This window comes from Exophiala spinifera (assembly GCF_000836115.1).
Source record: "Exophiala spinifera strain CBS 89968 unplaced genomic scaffold supercont1.7, whole genome shotgun sequence".
In the NCBI taxonomy this organism is placed as follows: domain Eukaryota; kingdom Fungi; phylum Ascomycota; class Eurotiomycetes; order Chaetothyriales; family Herpotrichiellaceae; genus Exophiala; species Exophiala spinifera.
Genome location: NW_015622519.1, coordinates 1383689 through 1404321, shown reverse-complemented (window position 1 = coordinate 1404321; position 20633 = coordinate 1383689). Strand labels below are relative to the sequence as shown.

Sequence of the window (20633 nt, the reverse complement as noted above, 5' to 3'; positions counted from 1 at the left end):
CAGCCGCCCAGTACTATCTAGGTCGATGTTGATGTCGGGGAACAGCTGTTTATACGCCCACGAGTGATCTGTGGTGGCGCCAGCCCAGTCACGGGATGCCTACCGTTCAGTTCGAAACCGGTGCGAAGATACATACTCGATCAACAACAGCCATTGAAGACCGTTATCCAAGCCAGCTTCATTCAGCCTGACGAAACAGCTGACCAACACTCGCTGAGAACAATCTCATTCCGCGCTCGCTACAATGAACGCAGAGACTAGTCTTGCTGGGACGACGGTGCTCTCTGAATCTCCGCCATCTGATCGCTCCGAGCAGAAAGAAGTCTTGAACAAGCAGCAGAAGCTGGAAGATGTTCAAGTTGGCTTCTTCCAACTCTACCGAGATACTACAAGGGGCGATATCGGTATCCTGGCAATATGCACTCTGCTGGCGATTGCGGGAGGGGCCATATTGCCCATTATGACAGTACGTATGCTTCTCATGCTTCAACCGTTCCCAGCCAACCTAAAAACAGGTGGTGTTTGGCAGCCTTGCCGGGAAGCTCAATAGCTTTACACAGCATCTACATCTTGAAGACACATATGTCGGGGAAACCATTGAGCAGATTCGACTTATCTTGAAGTTTCGTCGAGATCTATCGAGGCTGACGCTAGACTTCGTGTATCTGGGGATCGGTGAATTCTTTGCCATATTCCTCTGCACCTTTGGATTCGCCTTTGTCGGCGACAGGACGGCGCAGAGAGCGAGACAGAGGTATCTCAAAGCTGCACTGAGCCAGAATATGGCTTTCTTCAACAACATTGGTACAGGAGACCTCACCACCCGAATCACAAACGATACCAACCTCATCCAAGAGGCCATCTCTCAGAAAGTCTCCAATACCATTACCGCCCTGGCTACGTTTGTCACGGCTTTCATCATCGTGTTGGATGTTGCTTGGCGACTGGGCCTGGTGTCCCTGTCTTCAGTGGTGGCAATGACTCTTGTTATGGCTTCCATGTCAAGGCTCATGCTCAAATATTCCAAGAAGTCCCTGTATTCCTTTTCCCTAGGAAGCACCATCGCCGAGGAGGCCATCAGCGCCATCCGAGTGACTGTGGCCTGTGGTGCTCAAACGCAGCTTGCCGAACGGTACAGAAAACACATGCGTGATTCCAAGCGTGCCGGCACACTGTCCAAAACTTTTTTGGGCGTCTCGATCGCTGGCATGTCTTGCATTATCATGCTGAACTATGGTCTGAATTTCTGGGCAGGCTCTATTTTCCTTGTGCATGGAGAGATCCAGGTCGACAAGATTGTGACTGTGATCTATGCTACCATCATTGGAGCTTTCTCGTTGGGATTCCTCGCACCAAATGTACAAGCATTTTCATCTGGTATCGCGGCTGCCACAAAGTTATACGCCATCACCGATCGCAAGTCTCCAATCGACCCATTTTCTACTGATGGGAGACAGCCAGACGTTCATCCTGATGCATGGTCCGTTGACTTCCAGGACGTAAAGCTGGTTTACCCTTCCAGGCCGAATGTAACGGTACTGGACAATTTCACTCTACACATACCGGCCGGCAAGACAACGGCACTGGTTGGTCCTTCGGGGAGCGGGAAATCCAGCATCATCAATCTTCTAGAACGTTTTTATCCGCATCTGGACGGTCAAATCTTGGTCGCAGGGCATGATATACAGCAGCTGAATGTTGGATGGCTGCGTGAAAACATTTCTCTGGTTGATCAGGAACCCGTCCTCTTCGACACGACCGTCGAAAACAATATTCTCTATGGCCTTGCGGGATCCAGACTAGAGACACTATCACGAGAAGAGAAGTATAGTCTGATGATGATGGCAGCTGAAAAAGCAAACGCTCTTGAATTTGTTCAACGCCTGCCTGGAGGATTCCAAGCTCGCGTGGGCGAGAGGGGATCTCTACTCTCCGGAGGTCAAAGACAGAGAATAGCCATTGCAAGAGCCATCATTCGGGATCCCGGAATCCTGATTCTCGATGAGGCCACGTCTGCGTTGGACACAAGCTCGGAGTCTCTGGTCCAAGATGCGCTAAACCGAGCGTCGCAAGGCCGGACGACGATCGTCATCGCGCATCGTCTCTCAACTATCCGCAAGGCAGACAATATCGTGGTTCTTGCAAATGGCAAGATCGTTGAGCAGGGAACTCACGCCAATTTGCTGAAGAAACGGAGTAGTTACTTTAGCCTCGTGGAAGCGCAACAGATCCGGATTGAGCCCGACGAGAAGATGGAATTCGCAGATCCTCCTACCTATGGTGACCACGAGAAAGAAGAAGCGGCCCACCCGGCTCACAAAACACCTTCCAAGACACGGGTGATAACAAGTCTTGACCAGCCAATGCCATATCCGATGCCCAGTCACGCTCACACGGACAACCAGACCACCCGACAGAAAAAGCCGAAAGGCGTTCTGTCGTTCGTTCTGTCCTTCAACAAACAGGATACAGCTTGGATGGTACTCGGACTGATCATGAGCATCTTTGGAGGCAGTGGCACACCCACCTCGGCAGTCTTCTTCGCCAAATGTATCCAGTCCATGTCGAAGCCTCCCCGGTTGTACCACGAACTTCGGCATGATGTCAACTTCTGGGCCGGCATGTACCTATGGCTCGGTGTGTTCTTGTTCATTGTCAACGTGATCCGCGACCGGGCGTTTGCGAAGTGTTCGGAACGGATGCTCTTCCGGGCTCGTGACCTTTGTTTTCGGACGATACTGAGACAAGAGATGGCCTTCTTTGAACCCCCCTCTATCATCGGCACCAACGCAGCCTCGGGCACAACAACGACGACAACAACAACAACAGGCAGCCTAATCTCGTTCCTCGCAACCGAAACAACCAACATGTCCGGCCTGAGCGGCCCTGTTCTGGGCACAATCCTGTCCATGTCGACATGTATCATCGCGGCCATCGTCGTCTCCATCGTATTCAGCTGGAAGTTGGGGTTGGTATGCACATCCACAGTCCCGGTCCTCCTAGGGTCGGGCTTCCTACGCTTCTACATGCTCAGCTACGCCGAAGAGAAGAGCAAGAGCGCATATGCACAGTCAGCGTCGTATGCATGCGAAGCTCTCTCGTCAATGCGCACCGTGGCGTCCCTCGGCCGCGAAGAGCACATCCTGACAAACTACACGGATCAACTGAGTGCGCAAAGCCGCGCCGCGCTCAGAGACCAGCTCATCTCCGCGGCGCTGTACGGGGCATCTCAAGCCTTGCCGTTCTTCTGTATTGGCTTGGGTTTCTGGTGGGGAGGCACGCTCATGAGCCGGCGCGAGATCAGCCTGTTCCAGTTCTTTGTGTGTTTCAGCGAAATCGTCTTCAGTGCCCAGACGGCCGGTTATATGTTTGCGTCGACCCCAGACGTAGCCAGGGCAAGGACGGCGGCTGCGTCATTAAAGGCCATATGCGACAGAAAACCAACCATTGATCCGTGGTCAGACGCCGGAATCCCACTGCAGCACCCAGGGGCGGTCACTGGGCAAGTTGAATTTCAGAACGTCTTCTTCACGTACAGCGCCGGCAGTTCTAATTCTAGTCCCGCCGCGTATGGCCGCGAGCAGTACGTCCTCAAGGGGGTGAATATCAAGGCTCTCCCAGGACAATACGTCGCATTGGTGGGTGCGAGCGGCAGCGGCAAGTCCACGTGTATTGCCCTCCTCGAACGCTTCTACGACTGTTCTGGAGGTCGGGTTCTCATTGACGGCAGGGACATCCAGGACCTCAACATCAACCACTACCGTTCTCACGTCGGCTTGGTCAGCCAGGAACCCGTCCTCTACCACGGAACCATCAAGGAGAATATCCTATTGGGGACAAGCGGAGACATTTCCGAACAGACGCTTTATCAGGCGTGTCGAGAAGCTAACATTTACGACTTTATCATATCGTTACCGTAAGCATTTCCTCCCCCCCCAAACTACCATTACTTTGTCCATGCACGTCCGTGGTGCCTGGCCATTACCATGGTCAAACAGTACACCTGTTGGTTTTGTTCAAACTTTGAACTTGCTTATCGCTGACTCTACGGACCACGGAACAGGGAAGGATTCGACACAATGGTTGGATCCAAAGGGGTCCTGCTCTCCGGTGGTCAGAAACAAAGAATCTCGATAGCAAGAGCTTTGATCAGGAACCCATCAATCTTGTGAGTGCGGCGCGGTGCAGTGCAGTCTCCCTCCCCCAAACCAGTCTAACCACCTCCCTCGGCCCCCTTCTCGTCTCTTTTTTCCTTTTTCTGACAAGTTCTGAACCCCCCACGTTGACAAACACATGTGAATGCAGACTCTTGGACGAAGCAACATCGGCCTTGGACTCTGAATCGGAAAAGATCGTCCAGGCAGCTCTCAACAAGGCGTCTCAGGGCCGCACCACGATCGCCATCGCTCACCGTTTGAGCAGCATCCAGGACGCCGATCACATCTACGTGCTTGAACAGGGCCAAGTCGTCGAGCAAGGGACCCACTCGTCTCTGATGGATGCTGCCGGCAGGTATGCGGAGCTGGTCAGAATGCAGAGGCTGGGTGCCTCCTGATGGGTCCCTATCTAACGAACTAGTTTCTTTGATTCTCTCCTTTACAAAATAGAAATGGATAGAAAGGGGTCGGTGCAGGCAGGCAAGCAGGGCTATACCTCTAGATCCACCACATACACATACGGTAGACACACATACATACACGCCTGCATACATGTCAAGGGCTGAGACATGGTCCTTCATGATGCATGATTATAGATAGCGATTCGTGATTTCTCTCCACTCAATATTCTCTCTCGCTGACACTGTCCCCATTCTCGTTCCGGTTTCGGTGATGACGCAAAGAGTCAAGAATTTGTCTATGAAACCTTTGAATGGCTTGGGGCCGGAAACCGTAGGTGGTACAAGCTGAGACCGGGAAAAGCCGGTGTGAGAGTGGTGAAAGCGTAAGGGTCTGAGACCGTAGATCATCATGCGATGCAAAGGTTTGAGTGAGTGGAGGATTTCAGGAAGGTTTGAGTGAGTGTGTATCACGAAGTTGAGCTCAGCCTTGGGAAAATGAAGCCACAATGGATGCATCCTACGAGCTGCGAGAGAAAGAGAGAGAGAGAGAGAGAGATGCCTAAGCCCTAAGGCACCTCCTACGTTTCCTGCTTGGGAACGCCGTATTCTGACTGGTCTTGTTTCACAGAGGGGTTCCACATCCAGGGACATACTTATTTTTTTTTGCAGCAGCAGGATGAAGAACGTCCCCTGGCTTGATTACAATATGGAGCAGCACGGTAAACGTGTAAGATTAAGCAGGGACCGGCTGAGACTGGAATGGTCACCAGTCTATGGCTGATACGGATCGAGAGACCACCATCCAATCTTGGAAACAGAATCCTTCTAGGTGATAATGATTACCGGTGAGGTTGCACAAGGTTCAATCGTTCTTGATACTCCTGCTAGCGTCGGCATGTACCTCTTGAGAGGTGGTTGGTCCCGTTTGAGCCGGCTGGTATCGGTATGGAATGACGGTATGGGACTTTCACCTGTTTCAGTGTAATTGACATTACATCGAGACCGTGACCGTGACGGTACACGGGGCATATCAGACGAACCAGGGGGGGGGCCGACGCTACTGCTGGACGTCTTCGATAGATCAAACGGCGACGACAACCGACTGACGACAGTAGGCTACCATCTTGATTCGGCGTCAGTGGCGACGAAAGGCTGTTTCCACCATCGTAAGCGACACTTTCTGCTTTGAGCCATGGCGATCGTCTCACAGTGTTGCATTCGCAACCAGACGCTGGATTGATTGGATGTCTGTATCGTACTGATAGCAGCAGCGACTTGCATCCCCCTCCCCCCTCGACGACGACACGTGGGACTTTGATGTGATACCCGCCCCCCCCTCCTCGGTGAAGCCCCAGCGCCGTCGATGAATAGTCCGGTGTGACAATGCATCCTTTTGGGTCTCGGTAAAATGGTTGGGACCACAGATCGAAGATCCACGCCAGTTGAGTTGATTGACGCATAGGATTCAGGATTGCAGGTACGCGCGCAGGTATATGCCGCAGGACCCACACCAAGCCGAGCATTCACTGCCGTTTGGGCCACCTGCAATGGACATACTTCCTTACGCAGTGGTAAGTAGAAGATAAGCAGTATATCTTTGCAGTTCGGCTTGGAGGAGCCAGACGCCCAATAATTTAGCATCAAAGTCGAGTATTCGCCTGCTGAGTTTGTAGCTTGGCCGAATTGGAACTTGCTCGACCTTAGAGTTCTTTTGATCGTTTTTGATCTCGTTCCCTGTTCCCACGGCAATTTGACTTCAACTTTCCCCTCGCCAGAAAAAAACTATTCAGTCCAGTCCGGTCCAAATATGGCCTCGCCAGACCATATTCAGATTGGCAACCTCACAGGAGTGTTCAAAGTGGTGAGCAAAGTCTTCGACCCTTTTTTCCCCAATATGTCTCCACCGCCTTCGACGGTGAATCAAGAGAAACACAGAGAATCTGGACCGTGGCTGACTATAGGTCTGGGTATTTTTGTCGATGAACAGAACAAGGATCTATCGGATGACATTGCACCTCTGTTGGAGCTTGTGAGTTGACTCTTCGAGAGTGGCGGTGGTGGTGGTGGTTCCACCCAGGCGTCGAATCCCCACAGTCAAGGTTCTCATATTGACGACTATATTGGGTGCGTGCAGCAAAACATCAATTGGTTGATCCGGAAGATGATGGCAACTGGAGCCCCGACGCTTGACATCAAGGAGTATGTCGACAGCGACGGGGGCGGAAAAGCAAAGCTCGAAATCACCCTGTCGGGCCCGGCCGGCATCAAAGGCTTGGACCACAAGGTTTTGGACTGGGAGCCGGTCAAGAAGAGCAATGGTCCATTCGGATTGGTTGAGAGTAAGCAAAAACGCACATGTCTCGTTGTCAATTATCGTTGATTTCGACCGACTGTTGCAGGTTGCTGACGCTGACGCTGACACCCCCTTGCTTTGCTTTCTTGATAGATCGTGGTCGGTATTATTCCGGCAAGGTCGAGCCGGTGAGCTCACCCCTGGCCGACGAGGTCGTGGAGTTCCTGAATGCCGAGACCCTTGCAGACGGAAGCCCCAGCGCCTGGGCAGGAACAAGTGCCGATCAGCACTTGCACACTGCCATGATCAGCGAAGGAGGCGGCTGGATCTCAGAGCAGACGTGGGGGTTCGAAATCATCGATGGCCAGCGCTACCATACCAGGCGTGGTATCGTGTCTAAGCAAGGGGGGGAGACTAGGCGAGGACGTCTGGTGTACGACTACGTCGGTTGAGGCCAACGTACAGTACGTGCGAGATAGAGGAGGGATGGTTGGTTGTGTGATGGCGGTGGAAGCAATGGACCAAAAGCTTTGATTGAGAGCGAGTGGAGCTCAACAACCCACACACCCCATACATACTTTGCTTGCGCTTGTGCTCCCTGACACGAACCTGCTGTACTCGCCCTTTGTCTCGAATGGAGCAGAGGCATCCGCCAATCCGATAACTTCCCTCTTGGAAACAAGATAAGGAAGCGTGCAGGAAGTACACCCCCGAGAGCGAGGGAAATACACTCGCACAATCAGTATAAGCTTCTGAGTCATGAGACGGTTCCTGATCCATGACGACATCCAAGACAGATGGACTGATTCTAGAATAGTAACAGTGTTTGTTTCCATCGAAAATTCCCCGTAGGACGATGCGTCGGTGTGCCAAGTGACTGACTGCATGGAACGATGGAAGCCCTAAAAGTGCCCGGCCTGGGCCCTGTGGAAACGACGGATCGATCCTCGTTGAAAACACACCAAACAGCCCATGTCGATCCTGAGAATGTTGTGCATGGACTAGGTCAAGCCTCACTGAGAAGTGCCGCCGCCGGGGCGAGAACGGACGCACGGCCCGTCGATCCGCTGGTTTCTTGATCCGTACGAGCATCTGCGGGCTGTAACTTGAGCTCTCCATTTTAATGATAACATGGCGATTTTTTTTCTTAGCGCTGATACCACGAGAAACAAGAAGAACATGGGTGAGGGAGCTCAGAGGTCTGAAGGAATCAGGATCTGCGGTCGCCGGTCGAACGGAGATGCCAGTCTAACCAACTAGGCGAGAGCCCAACAAACACAGTTTTGGCCAACCGCACATGTCGGGTACTACAGAACATGCCTATCTGACCATCGCCCAAGCGACATTGGGCATCATCTAAGCGATATTGGCATGGCATGAAACAAGGATTGTACAAGCAAAGGCCTCAAGCCCAGCCGGGGGTGGTGTTGTTCTCCGAGGAGAAGGTGCGTTTTCTTCAGCCGTCGCAATTGAGTTACGACTTATGAGGCATCACTAGCTAGCCAGAAGCTTAGGTGCTGCTCGTAAATGCACTCAGCGCCCAGGAGTTGCGTAAGCTGACCGGTTCTCGTAAGGCTTTCCGGAGCCACCTCTCCTAGTCCGTATAGTTTCTAGCGGGAGTGTCCTTCGGGTGATCACCACGCTCGTAATCGGCTGAGGGTCCTAGGGATGACTGATCAACGAAGAGGCGGACTGTGGATCAAGACGAGACGAGACGGAACGAGTCACAAAGGGGGCCTAAGGCTGTCTCTATCCACAGGGCCGTTAACTAAATACCTAGTGTCCGTGCAATGTGCTCGTACCACCACCCACTCCACACAACAAACCAACATGTTTCCATGTTCGATGCAACTCATCTTGAGATGGACTATTGACCAGGCTAGTGCATGTCATGACTAAAAATGCATCCAGAAAGGCTTTCACATGCGTTGTTCCATCTCGAATGTGCTACCTCTTCTGGCACAAGTAAGAAACTCAAGGCTGCAGGACGCGCTGCCCAATTGATCAATTTAGTCTGTGGCTCAGACAACCTAGAATCCTACCGTCTTATCTGATATCACCACCACACGGACCAAACAGGAACGATCTGCAGCCGGACAGTTTCCTATGAGCATGAGCGGGGGTACTTACAGTAGCACTGAGCTGTCAGTCCCCCCCTTATCGTGCTGAAATTAACTTCGGTCACAGGTCAAAGACCACAACGTGAACAAAACTTCTTGAATAAATCGAAGTTCTGTCTCCTTCAACGTACAGATAACCATGAGTCGAAGGCCCACTACAACAGTATCCAATGACTCAAACATGGGCCATGAGCCCCTGGAATTGAGGCAAACGGGGCAGATGGAAAGTGGGCACTGTCACCGGCCGGATCTGGGCTTCACCTGCCTCTGTGTATTGAACGTACTGTGATGTCAATGATACACAGGTCTCCACCACCGTGTCGACATGCAACAAGAGTACTGTAGCTGCCATGTGGAGTGGAACAGATGGCGATGAACAGCTTTGCCCTTTGTTAAACGAGCTCCGGGTGAACGTTCAGGGGTGCAGGGGCCGCAGGGCATGGTAATGGCTCGCAACAATGTCCATGTTTGCCTGCTTAGCATGCAGAATTGCGTAGACAGTACTTACGACAAGGAGGCCTGAACGTTGGGCATGGCAGTATCAGCTGGTTCTTTTTAACCTTGGCCGCCGGTACTGAAGACGGTTCCAGTTCATGGGTGTTGGGTTGACAACAGAACCTCCTTCCCGGTATGCGAGGAACGATTTCAACAGCCTTCCAGAGCCTCGTTTGGTTCCCCTCCACGATACCCAGCGATATTGAGAATGTCAGTAAAGTCGGCCCAAGTGGCACCGCCACGAAGTGTTCTGGCTGTGGTGACTGTTGGGAGATGGAGTCATGCGTGTGAGTGCCCTTCTGGTTGACAATTGCTTCCGAAATCGAGGTTGACCAAAGCAGTTCCGCTGCTGGAAGTATGCTGTGTCCTTCATTCTCGGGGCCACCAGGTCTCTCTAGCCTGTTGCGAGGGTTCGCAGAACATGGTCGAAAAGTATCCCTTCATCTCTCAAGTCTATGCAGTCGCACGACGAATCTCAGCCGAAGAGGACAAAGTATACCACCGTCTCCTCGAGGACAGCGACATAAGGGACAGCCAAGGTCGCGCCGACATGCTCAGGGTCCTGAAGTTTATGGAAAGCTTTTGGACTGAGACGCACAAAGCCTTGGATGTTGTGGTTCAAGCACATCGCCCAGATCTCATATTCGGCGATGTCCTAGATTTCCAGGCTTGCAAAGATGTTGCGGACAAGTACTCAATTCCCCTCGCAACCATGCATCCTCAGATCCCTTTCAACCTGGAAGCCCCGGGATACATGCCTGGCCTCCCTGGGTTTCAGCAGAAGTGTCTTACCAGTGAGCACGCGTCGATCTGGGATCGTCTCCAAGAGCAGGTCTTTGCTGTAAAGATGCTGTTCTCGATCCGCCATCACATCGCCTGGCGCAGGCGTATGCGCCGTGAAGCCGGTATGCCTGCTGCAGGCCTGGTACGGAAGCCAAGTCACTTGCACTTGGTCAATGCCTTCTTTGGCCTGGACGTCCCCAGGCCATTGCCGCCGTTGGTGGTGCCTGTTGGCCCAGTTATCCAGGAACATTATCCTCCCTTGGACCCTGACACGGCCAGTTTCCTCGAGTCGCATCAGAGAGTAGTCTACATCGCCTTCGGAACCCATGTGACCATGGGTGGTGAACGCTTCATCAACATCGTCCGAGGCGTTCAGTTGGCGTTGGCGGCCGGCCATATCGACGGGGTCCTGTGGGCCCTCAAGATCGCCGAGAGTGCCACCACTTCCGCCTTCGATCCTGACATATGCGACATCTTGCAAGGCCGTAATCCAAGATGGCGTCTCTTGCCTTGGGCCCCTCAGCGGGCTATACTTGACCATACCTCCATCGTGGCTTTTGTATCTCACTGCGGAGCGAGCTCGGTGTATGAAAGCGTCTTCCATGGTGTGCCTGTCCTTGGAATGCCGATCTTCAATGATCAGTTCAAGCAAGCAAAGTGCCTTCGCGAAGCCGGAGTAGGGCTCGTTCTTGACAAGAACAATTTCACTCCTCTTGAACTATCGACGAAGCTGGCTGCCCTTGTCGCTGACCCGACTGGCACAGTGAAAAGAAACTGCCTGCGGATGAAGAGAATCGCAGCTATCCAGATCAAGAAGAAGTCCCTTGCTGTCGATCTCATTGAGGAGGTGATATACGACCATGAACTGAGGTTCGACTGGAGTGAACATGATCCTGAATGGGATGTGAACGCCCCAAAGATTACCGCCACTGGCCAGAGGGCCAAGCGTGTGCTTAGACCTGCGCATCTCGAAACAGCTGACGCGAGGATGTCATTTTGGAAAGCCCAGAACTACGATTTGCTCTTGGTCTATGCACTTGTACTCCTCTCTCCAGCGGTGATTGCGGGGACTGCGTGGAAAGTACTTTCACGTACGAATTGAGATATTGGTGGTGCTTATCTTACTGTGAATTGTCCAATGTAGTCAACATGGTGAGTCCCAATTTTGGCTATGAGATGCGCTTGAATGAGATCCTGGTGAGCCAGTAGCGGTTCACACATACCAACAGATGTGGCAGTACATGGGACCACAAGCCTCAATACTTCCTTCCATGATTGTTCTCAGGTCAATTTCTCAATTTGATTTGTGGAAAAGGCAACCTGGGCTCAATCAAACTTATGTTCGTTTGTCGAGAGTTTGCATATTCTCAACAGCGGCGCTAGCAGCCGTGGAGTTGTCTCGTTCTGTATCTGCCACTCTGCTTCTTCGCAGCCGGCCGAGTAAGAAGCCGCTTCTCTGGACACCTTGTGTGCCCTCACGATCTCTGAGATCTCTGAGACTGTGCTCCGGACGAAGTAGCGTCCCGGGATTGAAGAAGACAAATATGCCAACACAAACCACCATCAGTGCAGCGTCAAGAGCCAGGAAGAAGGGCTCGTGGCGGGACAAGTAACCTAGCCAGCCTTCCGCAAGCTGGACGGTCCGATAGACACATCGAATATACAGACATACAAAGCTCAGAAGCATCGAAGCTACAAGAGTTATCTCGTGATTTGGCCATTGCTGTTCGAATGACCTCGCAATGAATGCTACGAAGCAGCAGAAGAAGATTGTCATGGCGGCCAATTGAAACCCAAGCCCTGCCACTACGATGTGAGTGCCTTTCTCCGGATCACCCTGCGTGTCGAACTGGTGCGACGCGATTGCCGCACCGGCAGCCTGTATGAGGAGAGCAATCACGTCGCATGAGCAGAAGATATAGAGATAAAGCCGTGGCGGGAGGAGCGAGTACTTTGCGCCTCTTTGAACACTGAGTTGACCCAGCATGATAAACAGTGCCGCTGTGAAGAAGACAGGCGAAACTACCAGTGTGACAATCTGCATCAAGAATGCATGGTTGTTGTAGGGGCATTGCGAGGACCATGTGCGCCCTGCCCACCCAATCAGCTCCCCTAGGGCTCCTATGGCGAGTAGGTAATTCGCCCATCGGCGGCCGAGAACACTGTATACACAGTGTGCGCTGAGGGCGAGGCCGAAGAGGATGCAGTAGGTGATACCAGCGGCCAGACTGGGCTTGTAGCCATAACTGGGAAGAATAGATGAATTGTAGGGTGTGCAGCCCTGGAGGGCGCCATTAGGGATGGGTTTTGCAGTTGCCATTGTGGATTTGGGCGTGGATCTGGCCTTCTGGCTCAACAAGAGGAACAAGGGGCCTTCGGCCACCGTCGAAGTCGAATAGGGGTATGAGCACAAGGGCACAGTAAGATAAGCCCTGGGACGGCGAAGGAAGAACAGCGATACGTGTGTAGTGTCAGAGAGAGAGAGAGAGAGAGAGAGAGAGAGAGACCCCGACTGCATGGCGTCTGGTAGCAGAATGAGACTTTGGTCGGTGGTCGGAGCATAATGCCCACCTGTTCATAGGTCTTACTGTGTTGGAAACACTGGATCCACTGAGCGCGTAGCTGCATAGGGTCGAGAATAACGTCGACCACTCATCTTCCGTTGCCCGGCGACGTGTCCTCCCTCCAGTGGCATTCTGTTCGAGAGAGTAGCTCAATCCCACGGTCCCGACATGATCAACTGGACCCAGTTTGATCAACATACCGCAAGGACAAAGCGCAAAGTGGGGCTCCAAAGGTTCATCATGGCTATGAAGTCCATTGCGGGTGATCACCGGTGATCCTGGTATGCAAGGGGCCAGAGGGAGGTGAGGTTGGATGGGCCCCACGGAGCCTGTGTGATAGTTTGATAGTCTGATAGCTGATTGTGTGATAGATCGTTGATAAGGCGTACTCACATCCACATACCCCTTGGTCTCGTATTGTAATGTCAGTGCGTATTGTAATTTCACCATCGACCTATTCACATGTCCTGCAGACAGACCACATACCTCAATGTCAATGCACTAGCATTTTTGTTGAGAACTCTAGGGACAGGTGAAGGATGGGTGCAACAGCATCCTGTTGGAAGCGGGCACCACCCTTGTGCTGACCGAGAGCCATGGTAGTAACCACACATCGCTAGCTGTGGGCACGTACGTGGGTCGATCCAGAGGACAACAGCCCGCTTTGAGATAGACACGGGAGAAGGAGAGATGTGGCAGGATGGCCAGAACGACACGAGAGAAGATCAATGGGTGTAACAGGGCTAGAATGATGTCTCTTGGCGAGAAGTGAGACAGGTCGGAGACACCCCGTCTTTGTCGAAGGTCGAGTTCGACCTGGCTCAAGGTGGCAAGGCCGTGAACATATCTCATCTTCATGCCGCTGAAACTCTCTTCCTCTTCCTTACCTCAGGCTGAAGTTGCCAGGGAGAACAAAGTCTGGTCATCCAAGATGCATCCAAAGCACGTTCTCTTCTTCGGGGACGAAGTCGTATCCCCCTTGCCTGCTCTACAGAATCTGCATCGGCAGGCCAGATCATCACCAACACTGCAGCAGTTTCTCTCAGAGGCTGCCAGAGTAGTCAAGTTGGAAACGTCCTCGCTACCTTCAGAGCAACGTGAGCGTTGGCCGGAATTCGATACCATCATCGACCTTGCGGAGACATGGGCAAAACAAGAGCTCCCCGGTGGAGCGGTAAACATGACACTGGTCTGCATCAGCCGCCTGGGAGAACTCTTGATGTAAGTGCCAGCAGCATCTCGTCTCGATGGAAGCTGACTCGGTTTCACAGTCATACTCTTGCCAACCCAGAGGTGTTGGGAACAGACAGACGGGAGACCTACATGCTCGGTCTTTGCACCGGTCTGTTGCCAGCCGCTGCAGCATCCGTAGCACGTTCCACCGCAGAGTTGTTCGACATATCACTGGTGATTGTTGCTCTCGTGGTTCGATGTGGCGCTCAAGCCACCCATCGCTCGAGAAGCATTGAAGATGCTCCTCAAACAAGCACTTGGGGATATCTTGTCACTTCGTTGCCGGCTGATAGACAGCGAGAGATCATTGCAAGCTTTCATGCAGCTCAGGTACGATGATATACTGCCACAATCCATACTCTGCTGTCGTGCTGATGATGCACTAGTCTGTACCTCGACATCGTTCAGCCTATCTCAGCGTTGTTGCTGATCAATGGACGACACTTAGCGGCCCCCCCTCAACGCTGAAGCAGCTATTCGCATTTTCCGAAGAGCTGAATTCCGCACCACATCTGCCATTGGCGATTGGGGGAGCGGTGCATGCTCCCCATCTTCCGCAGCTCGATCTTGACTTCATTATCGGATCCTCGTCATTCCACGATTTACAGCCTTCACCAAATGCTGTAATCATTAGCACTTCCTCATTGCAGCCTTACCGGTGCGCCAATCTGAGACAGCTGCTTCGTGAGATGCTCATGGACATATCCCAAAATACTTTGCAAGTCACCGATGCCGTGCAAGCTGTTTTGCAGCGGCTGAAGCAAGACTCGCTCGACGTCACAGTCATCGGACCTACCACACAAATCACCTTGTTGAAGAGGTTGTTGGAAACAAATCGTTCGGCGTACACATTGCACGAAACTGTAGGAACAGCCGCAACTTCATCTGGAGAGAGAACCTTCTGTCACGACATCGCCATTGTCGGATACTCTGGACGCTTCCCTGGAGGTAAAGACATGGAAGAACTGTGGGAGACGATCCACAAAGCGAAAGATCTCCATAGTGAGGTATGTTGACGACACGGAGTGCGTTCTCCTTTCAACGTGCTAATGACAGCCGCGCAGATTCCAAGCTCTCGCTTCGACATAAACGACTACTATGACCCCTCTGGCGTGAAGAAGAATTCCCTTTCCACCAAATACGGTTGTTTCCTTGAGAACCCCGGGGAATTCGACTGCCGGATGTTCAATCTCTCACCCCGCGAAGCTTTGCAGATGGACCCAATGCAACGCTTGTTCCTGATGACGACGTATGAAGCCCTGGAGATGGCCGGCCAGGCACCATACGGCGAACTTCCACAGGGAGGCCGTCGTGTTGCGAGCTTTTTCGGCCAGACGGCAGACGACCAGAAAGAGATCAACAACAACGAGGGCACCGACATATACTATGTCCCCGGTGTCGCTAGAGCATTCTCACCAGGCCGCATCAATCATCACTTCAAGTGGACAGGTCCGTACTACAGCGTCGACACTGCTTGTGCTTCGAGCTGCTCCGCCATCATTTTGGCGTCATACGAGCTCAATGCCGGGGCTTGCGACATGGCCGTTGTCGGCGGAGGCTCAATTCTCTCCTCTCCCCGACCCTACTCTGGCCTCAGCAAAGGTGGCTTTCTGTCGTCTACGGGAGGCTGCAAGACCTTCCAAGCCAGCGCGGACGGCTATTGCCGTGGTGAAGGCGTCGGAGTCGTTGTACTCAAACGTCTCGACGACGCTCTTCAGAACAACGACAACATATGTGGTGTCATTCGCGCCGGTGCTAGGAATGCCAATGCAGGAGCAGTGTCCATCACCCACCCCGACACGACGGCTCAGCAGAAATTGTATACCCAACTCTTGCAACAGGGAGGTCTAGCGCCTCGTGACATCTCTTATGTGGAGTTCCACGGCACAGCCACCCAAGCAGGGGACACTGCAGAGATGACCTCGGTTGCCAACGTGCTCGGCAAAGACCGACCCACCTCGTTGCCGCCTCTGTATGTGGGCTCAGTCAAGGCGAACTTGGGCCATTGCGAAGCGGTACGTTCATTGTCCATGTATGTCCCTAGTATGCGGAGATTCAAGCTAACGAAACATTGTAGGCTGCCGGAGTGACGGCACTCATCAAGTGTTGTCTCATGTTCCAAAAGGACGAGATTCCTCCACAGGTCGGCATGCCTGCAAAGCTGAACGTCAACTATCCACCTTTGAAACAGCTGCATGTTGAGATTCCACACCAGTCGGTGCCTTTCGAGCCAAGCAGCACCAGCGACGGCGTTCGCAGAATACTGCTGAACAATTTTGATGCCGCGGTAAGTAGCATCCCAGGAGTCGAGTGCAGGCTGAGAGTGAAGCTGACGATATGCGATCCAAGGGTGGCAACGCGAGTCTGATCATTGAAGACGCTCCGACAAAACCACAGAAGGATGAAGATCCTCGTCGATATCATGTCGTCACCCTCTCCGCGAGGAGCAGCAACGCATTGGCCAACGTCAAACAGCGATTTGCAACCTTCCTGTCCAAAAATGTGCTCGACATTGCCGATGTGGCATACACGAGCACTGCGCGACGAGGCCATGACATCTTTCGCGCCGCCTATGTCAGTTCCTCCGCGGATGATCTGCTGAGCATGGTCAAAGGTGATTTCGCTACCGAAACCAAGCGAAGTGTGGATAACGCCCCAACGGTATTTCTCTTCACTGGCCAGGGCGCTCAATATGCTGGAATGGGTAGGACACTCTTCCAGCATTGTCGGACATTTCGCGAGTCTGTCTTGGCTTCGCAGAAACAGGCCGAGGCCTTTGGCTTTCCGTCTTTCGTGGATCTGATAGCAGATGACATTGCCGACATGCAGAAAGCGTCAGCTTCCCAGGTTCAGCTCGCCATCGTAGCACTTGAGATTGCGTTGGCCAAGACCTGGAAGTCTTGGGGCGTCACTCCTTCCATCGTCGTCGGTCACAGTCTGGGCGAATACGCTGCTTTGTGCATTGCAGGTGTCCTGTCGGTGAGCGACACTCTCTATCTGGTCGGAGAACGTGCCAGCCTCGTCGAAAAGAACTGTTCAGCTGGCACGTATGGCATGCTCTCTGTCAAGCTAGGTGTGTTGGAGCTTCGAGAGAAGTTCACCGATGGCCTGGCAAGATGTGAGGTTTCGTGTATCAACGGCCCCTCCAGTACCGTGGTCAGTGGCCAAATGAAGGATGTCGAGGCACTGCGAAACGAATGCGACAGAGCAGGAGTCAAGACAGACATGCTGAAAAATGCATATGGCTTCCACTCGGCACAGATGGACGCTGTGTCAACCGAGTTCGAGCACATGGCACGCGGAGTCGTCTACAACAAGCCTTCGACTCCTGTTGCGTCAACGCTGGAAGGCAAGATTGTTCTCGAAGCAGGAACCTTCTCTGCCAACTACATGGCAAGACAAATGCGTCAACCGGTCAACTTCTTGGGAGCAATCAATGCTTGCCGAGATACAGCCACGGTGGAGAGCCAGCCTTTGTGGCTTGAAGTCGGCCCAAGTCCAGTGTGTCTCGGTCTCGCATCCGCATGGGTCGAGATTCCTGCAGCTCAACGTCTGGTTTCTCTCAGAGCCAAGGAAGATAACTTCAAGACCATCTCGACATCGCTTGCTTTGGCGTACAAACGTGGCGTTGCCGTCGACTGGAGGGCCTTCCATGGCGAACATGCAACCACACTCAGCGTGGTGAACCTGCCTACATATCCGTTCGATGTGAAGGACTATTGGACAACATTCAAGGAGCCTGTGACTGCGTCTTTGGACGAACACTTCGCCAACAAACATGACCAAGCCTCTAAAGTGCAAGGCTTTCCTACCACAACTCTTCAGCAGGTTGTATCGGAAACGCGTTCGGCAAACGAGATGTCTGTTGAGTTCTCATCAAGGGTATCGGAACCGCACCTCCTTGCTGTCATGCAAGGCCACGTTGTGAATGGCAGAGAAGTCTGTCCAACTAGTGTGTTTGCCGATATGGCCATCACTGTTGGACAGTACGTTCACCAGAAGCTTCATCCGGGCGCGACTGTCCCTCCGATCTCTATCGAAGATCTCACCATCACGCAGGCGCTAACGTTGATTGACCGGGGAGCGAAACAGTCGGTGCACGTTAAAGCCAAAGCCTATGCTCGGTCCAACGATTGGACTGTCGCAATCTCTTTCAACTCTGTGACCCAAAACCACGCACAGCATCATGGTGAATGTATCGTCAAGTACGGTGATGCCGCTGAGTGGCTGGAGGGATGGAGCGACACTGCCTATCTCGTGCGCAGTCGAATCGAGTCGATTCGTGACACGGCAAGAACAGGCAAAGGCCAGAAATTGTCACGCCGATATGTGTACAAGCTGTTCAACAATATTGTCACGTACAGCGATCAGTACCAAGGCATGAGTGAAGTGATTCTGGGACCTGAAGATGACGGTGTCGCAGTGGTCAACTTCAAGTCCGTACCCAGCGGTGCAAAGTTCAGCTGTGCCCCTTACTGGATTGATCCCCTGGCCCAATTGGCCGGGTTTCTGCTCAATGGGAGCGTCGACACGCCTGATGATATCGCATACTTCTCTTCCAGCGTCAAGAGTATGCGGATCCTTGGTGAGCTCTCGGAGTCCACGACGTATATGAGCTATGTCCGCATGCGACAATCGCGACGAAAAGGCATCATGACGGGCGATGTCTACATCTTCGATGATGAGAAGGTAGTTGGGGTATTTGCAGGTGCCTCTTTCCAAAGGATGCCCAAGAAGATACTGCACACCATTCTTTTTGGCCGGGAGCCCTCGCAGCCTGCAACCCATGCGCCGGCGAAAGTGTTGGAAAGGTCTTCATCAGCGTCTGACCTTGAAATCTCAGCGGATGCATACTACAGTTCTTCTGGCACTGCCACCACCAGTGTGAGCACGCCGTGGTCCTCGGACTTGGAAATACCGGTCTCTTCTGCCGCAACTTCTGATGCTGGCGTTCTGGATGTGGAGAGCATTTTCGTTGTCGCCCTCGATACCATAGCTCGAGAGACTGGGTATCCCGTCGAAGATATGCACGAAGACACCGTCTTTGAGGACATGGGCGTTGACTCGTTGATGAGCGTGGCCATCATCGACGCCATCAAGAAGGCAACCAACATCACTGTACCTGCTGCATTCTTCACTGTCCACCCGACAGTCGGAGCGATGAAGAAAGGATTGTTCGAGATGACAGAGTCGACGCCCACAGACGGTGGAAAAGTCCCGGAGCCAGAGAAAGACGTTCCTAAGCAAAAGAAAGAAGTCACTGTCCAAGAGAAACAGGTCGAGGATCTGGCTTCGCCCAACGGGAGTGCTTCGCCTCCCACCACGTCACCTGCGGCAATATCTCCAAACGCTGCGAGTGCGGCACCGCCCCAAGCCGCTCCCTCACAGCCATTGGAAAAGCCTGGACCAGTTAAAGAGCCGAAGAAATATTTCAGCAATGTGGTGTTGCTCCAGGGACGACCATCGTCAAAGTTGACACCATTGTTTCTTCTGGTTGACGGGGCCGGAAGTAGCACTGCTTATCTTCATTTGCCTTTCTTCCCAACTAGGCTTCCGGTGTACGCGCTTGAGTCACCGTTCCTTCACTGTCCAGAGGAATACACAATCTCCATCCACGAGATGGCGCAGTTGTTTGTCCAAGCAATCCGCAAGACCCAACCGAAGGGGCCGTACATGCTCGGCGGATGGTCGGCCGGCTCCGCATACGCGTATGAGTCTGCTCACATCTTGTTAGATGCTGGTGAGACGGTGCTTGGGTTGATCCTTCTGGATATGCGTGTCCCCAGACCCATGCCAGATGGGATGGAACCCACGATGGAATTGCTTGACCAGGTAGGATTGACGGTCGGTATCAAGAGAGCCGGAAAGGCGTTTGGGAACTTTTCCGACTCCCTCCGGCAACATTTACTCAGCACGGTCAAGCAGCTCATGGTGTATCATGCTCAGCCCATGCCCGAGGGTAGACGACCGTTGAAGACGGTGGTGATCTGGGCTCGAAAGGGCATGATTGATGTCATCAAGGAGCAGAATCTGGAGATTCCAGAGTGGGCGGAGGATGTCGAGCATATGGACGGCAATGTGATGGAAGATGAAGGGCTCGGCTTGGTGGCATGGTTCTATGGAAAGAGAACCAACTTCGGGCCTAATGGTTGGGACAAGCTGTTGGGAGAGGTCGAGGCGCACGTCGTCGATGATGCTGATCATTTCAGTCTTGTGACTCCACCGGTTGTTCGTGAGACAGCGAGGATCATGCAGGATGCGGTCGCTTCGTTCATGAGCAAGGCCTGAGGACAGTCTCTCGGAGACATACATGGTGGATTGGACATGATGTGAAATTGTGACATTGGTCAAGGTAGGAAGGGGGATCGGCCGGACAGGGTTTCATAAATTAGTACAGGTATAGAGAGCAGATTCCATCCTCTGATTCCATAAACTCCCATATCGAGTCCTTCAATTGATGCGTTGTACTCCGCCACTCCGGGGACATAGTACACACGGCGTGTGCCTGGCGCTCACTAACTTAGGCTTCGGTGACGCTCCTCTACCCACTGGTCCTCCTGCAATCGCTCTCCGTGAGCACTTGGACG

General features: G+C 52.8%; 5 protein-coding genes across 5 annotated transcripts; 4 read left to right on the top strand and 1 right to left on the bottom strand.

Moving 5' to 3' along the window:
• Positions 1–244: 244 nt before the first annotated feature.
• Positions 245–4555, top strand: PV08_09492 (uncharacterized protein; the record flags this gene model as incomplete). The annotated part of the gene is made up of 4 exons (XM_016383809.1): positions 245–466; positions 516–3916; positions 4064–4168; positions 4306–4555. The coding sequence occupies 4 exons, from the start codon at positions 245–247 to the stop codon at positions 4553–4555; spliced, it is 3978 nt and encodes a 1325-aa protein (XP_016232432.1).
• Positions 4556–6365: 1810 nt separating this feature from the next.
• Positions 6366–7303, top strand: PV08_09491 (uncharacterized protein; the record flags this gene model as incomplete). The annotated part of the gene is made up of 3 exons (XM_016383808.1): positions 6366–6587; positions 6693–6897; positions 7005–7303. 3 exons carry the CDS (start codon positions 6366–6368, stop codon positions 7301–7303), a joined length of 726 nt encoding a protein of 241 aa, XP_016232431.1.
• Positions 7304–9887: 2584 nt separating this feature from the next.
• On the top strand, positions 9888–11351 carry PV08_09490 (uncharacterized protein; the record flags this gene model as incomplete). The annotated part of the gene is made up of 1 exon (XM_016383807.1): positions 9888–11351. The coding sequence occupies one exon, from the start codon at positions 9888–9890 to the stop codon at positions 11349–11351; it is 1464 nt and encodes a 487-aa protein (XP_016232430.1).
• A 234-nt stretch (positions 11352–11585) lies between these two features.
• Positions 11586–12569, bottom strand: PV08_09489 (uncharacterized protein; the record flags this gene model as incomplete). Its single annotated transcript, XM_016383806.1, has 1 exon — positions 11586–12569. The coding sequence occupies one exon, from the start codon at positions 12567–12569 to the stop codon at positions 11586–11588; it is 984 nt and encodes a 327-aa protein (XP_016232429.1).
• A 1175-nt stretch (positions 12570–13744) lies between these two features.
• On the top strand, positions 13745–20334 carry PV08_09488 (uncharacterized protein; the record flags this gene model as incomplete). Its single annotated transcript, XM_016383805.1, has 6 exons — positions 13745–14034; positions 14085–14376; positions 14433–15053; positions 15111–16061; positions 16124–16333; positions 16396–20334. The coding sequence occupies 6 exons, from the start codon at positions 13745–13747 to the stop codon at positions 20332–20334; spliced, it is 6303 nt and encodes a 2100-aa protein (XP_016232428.1).
• Positions 20335–20633: the final 299 nt, after the last annotated feature.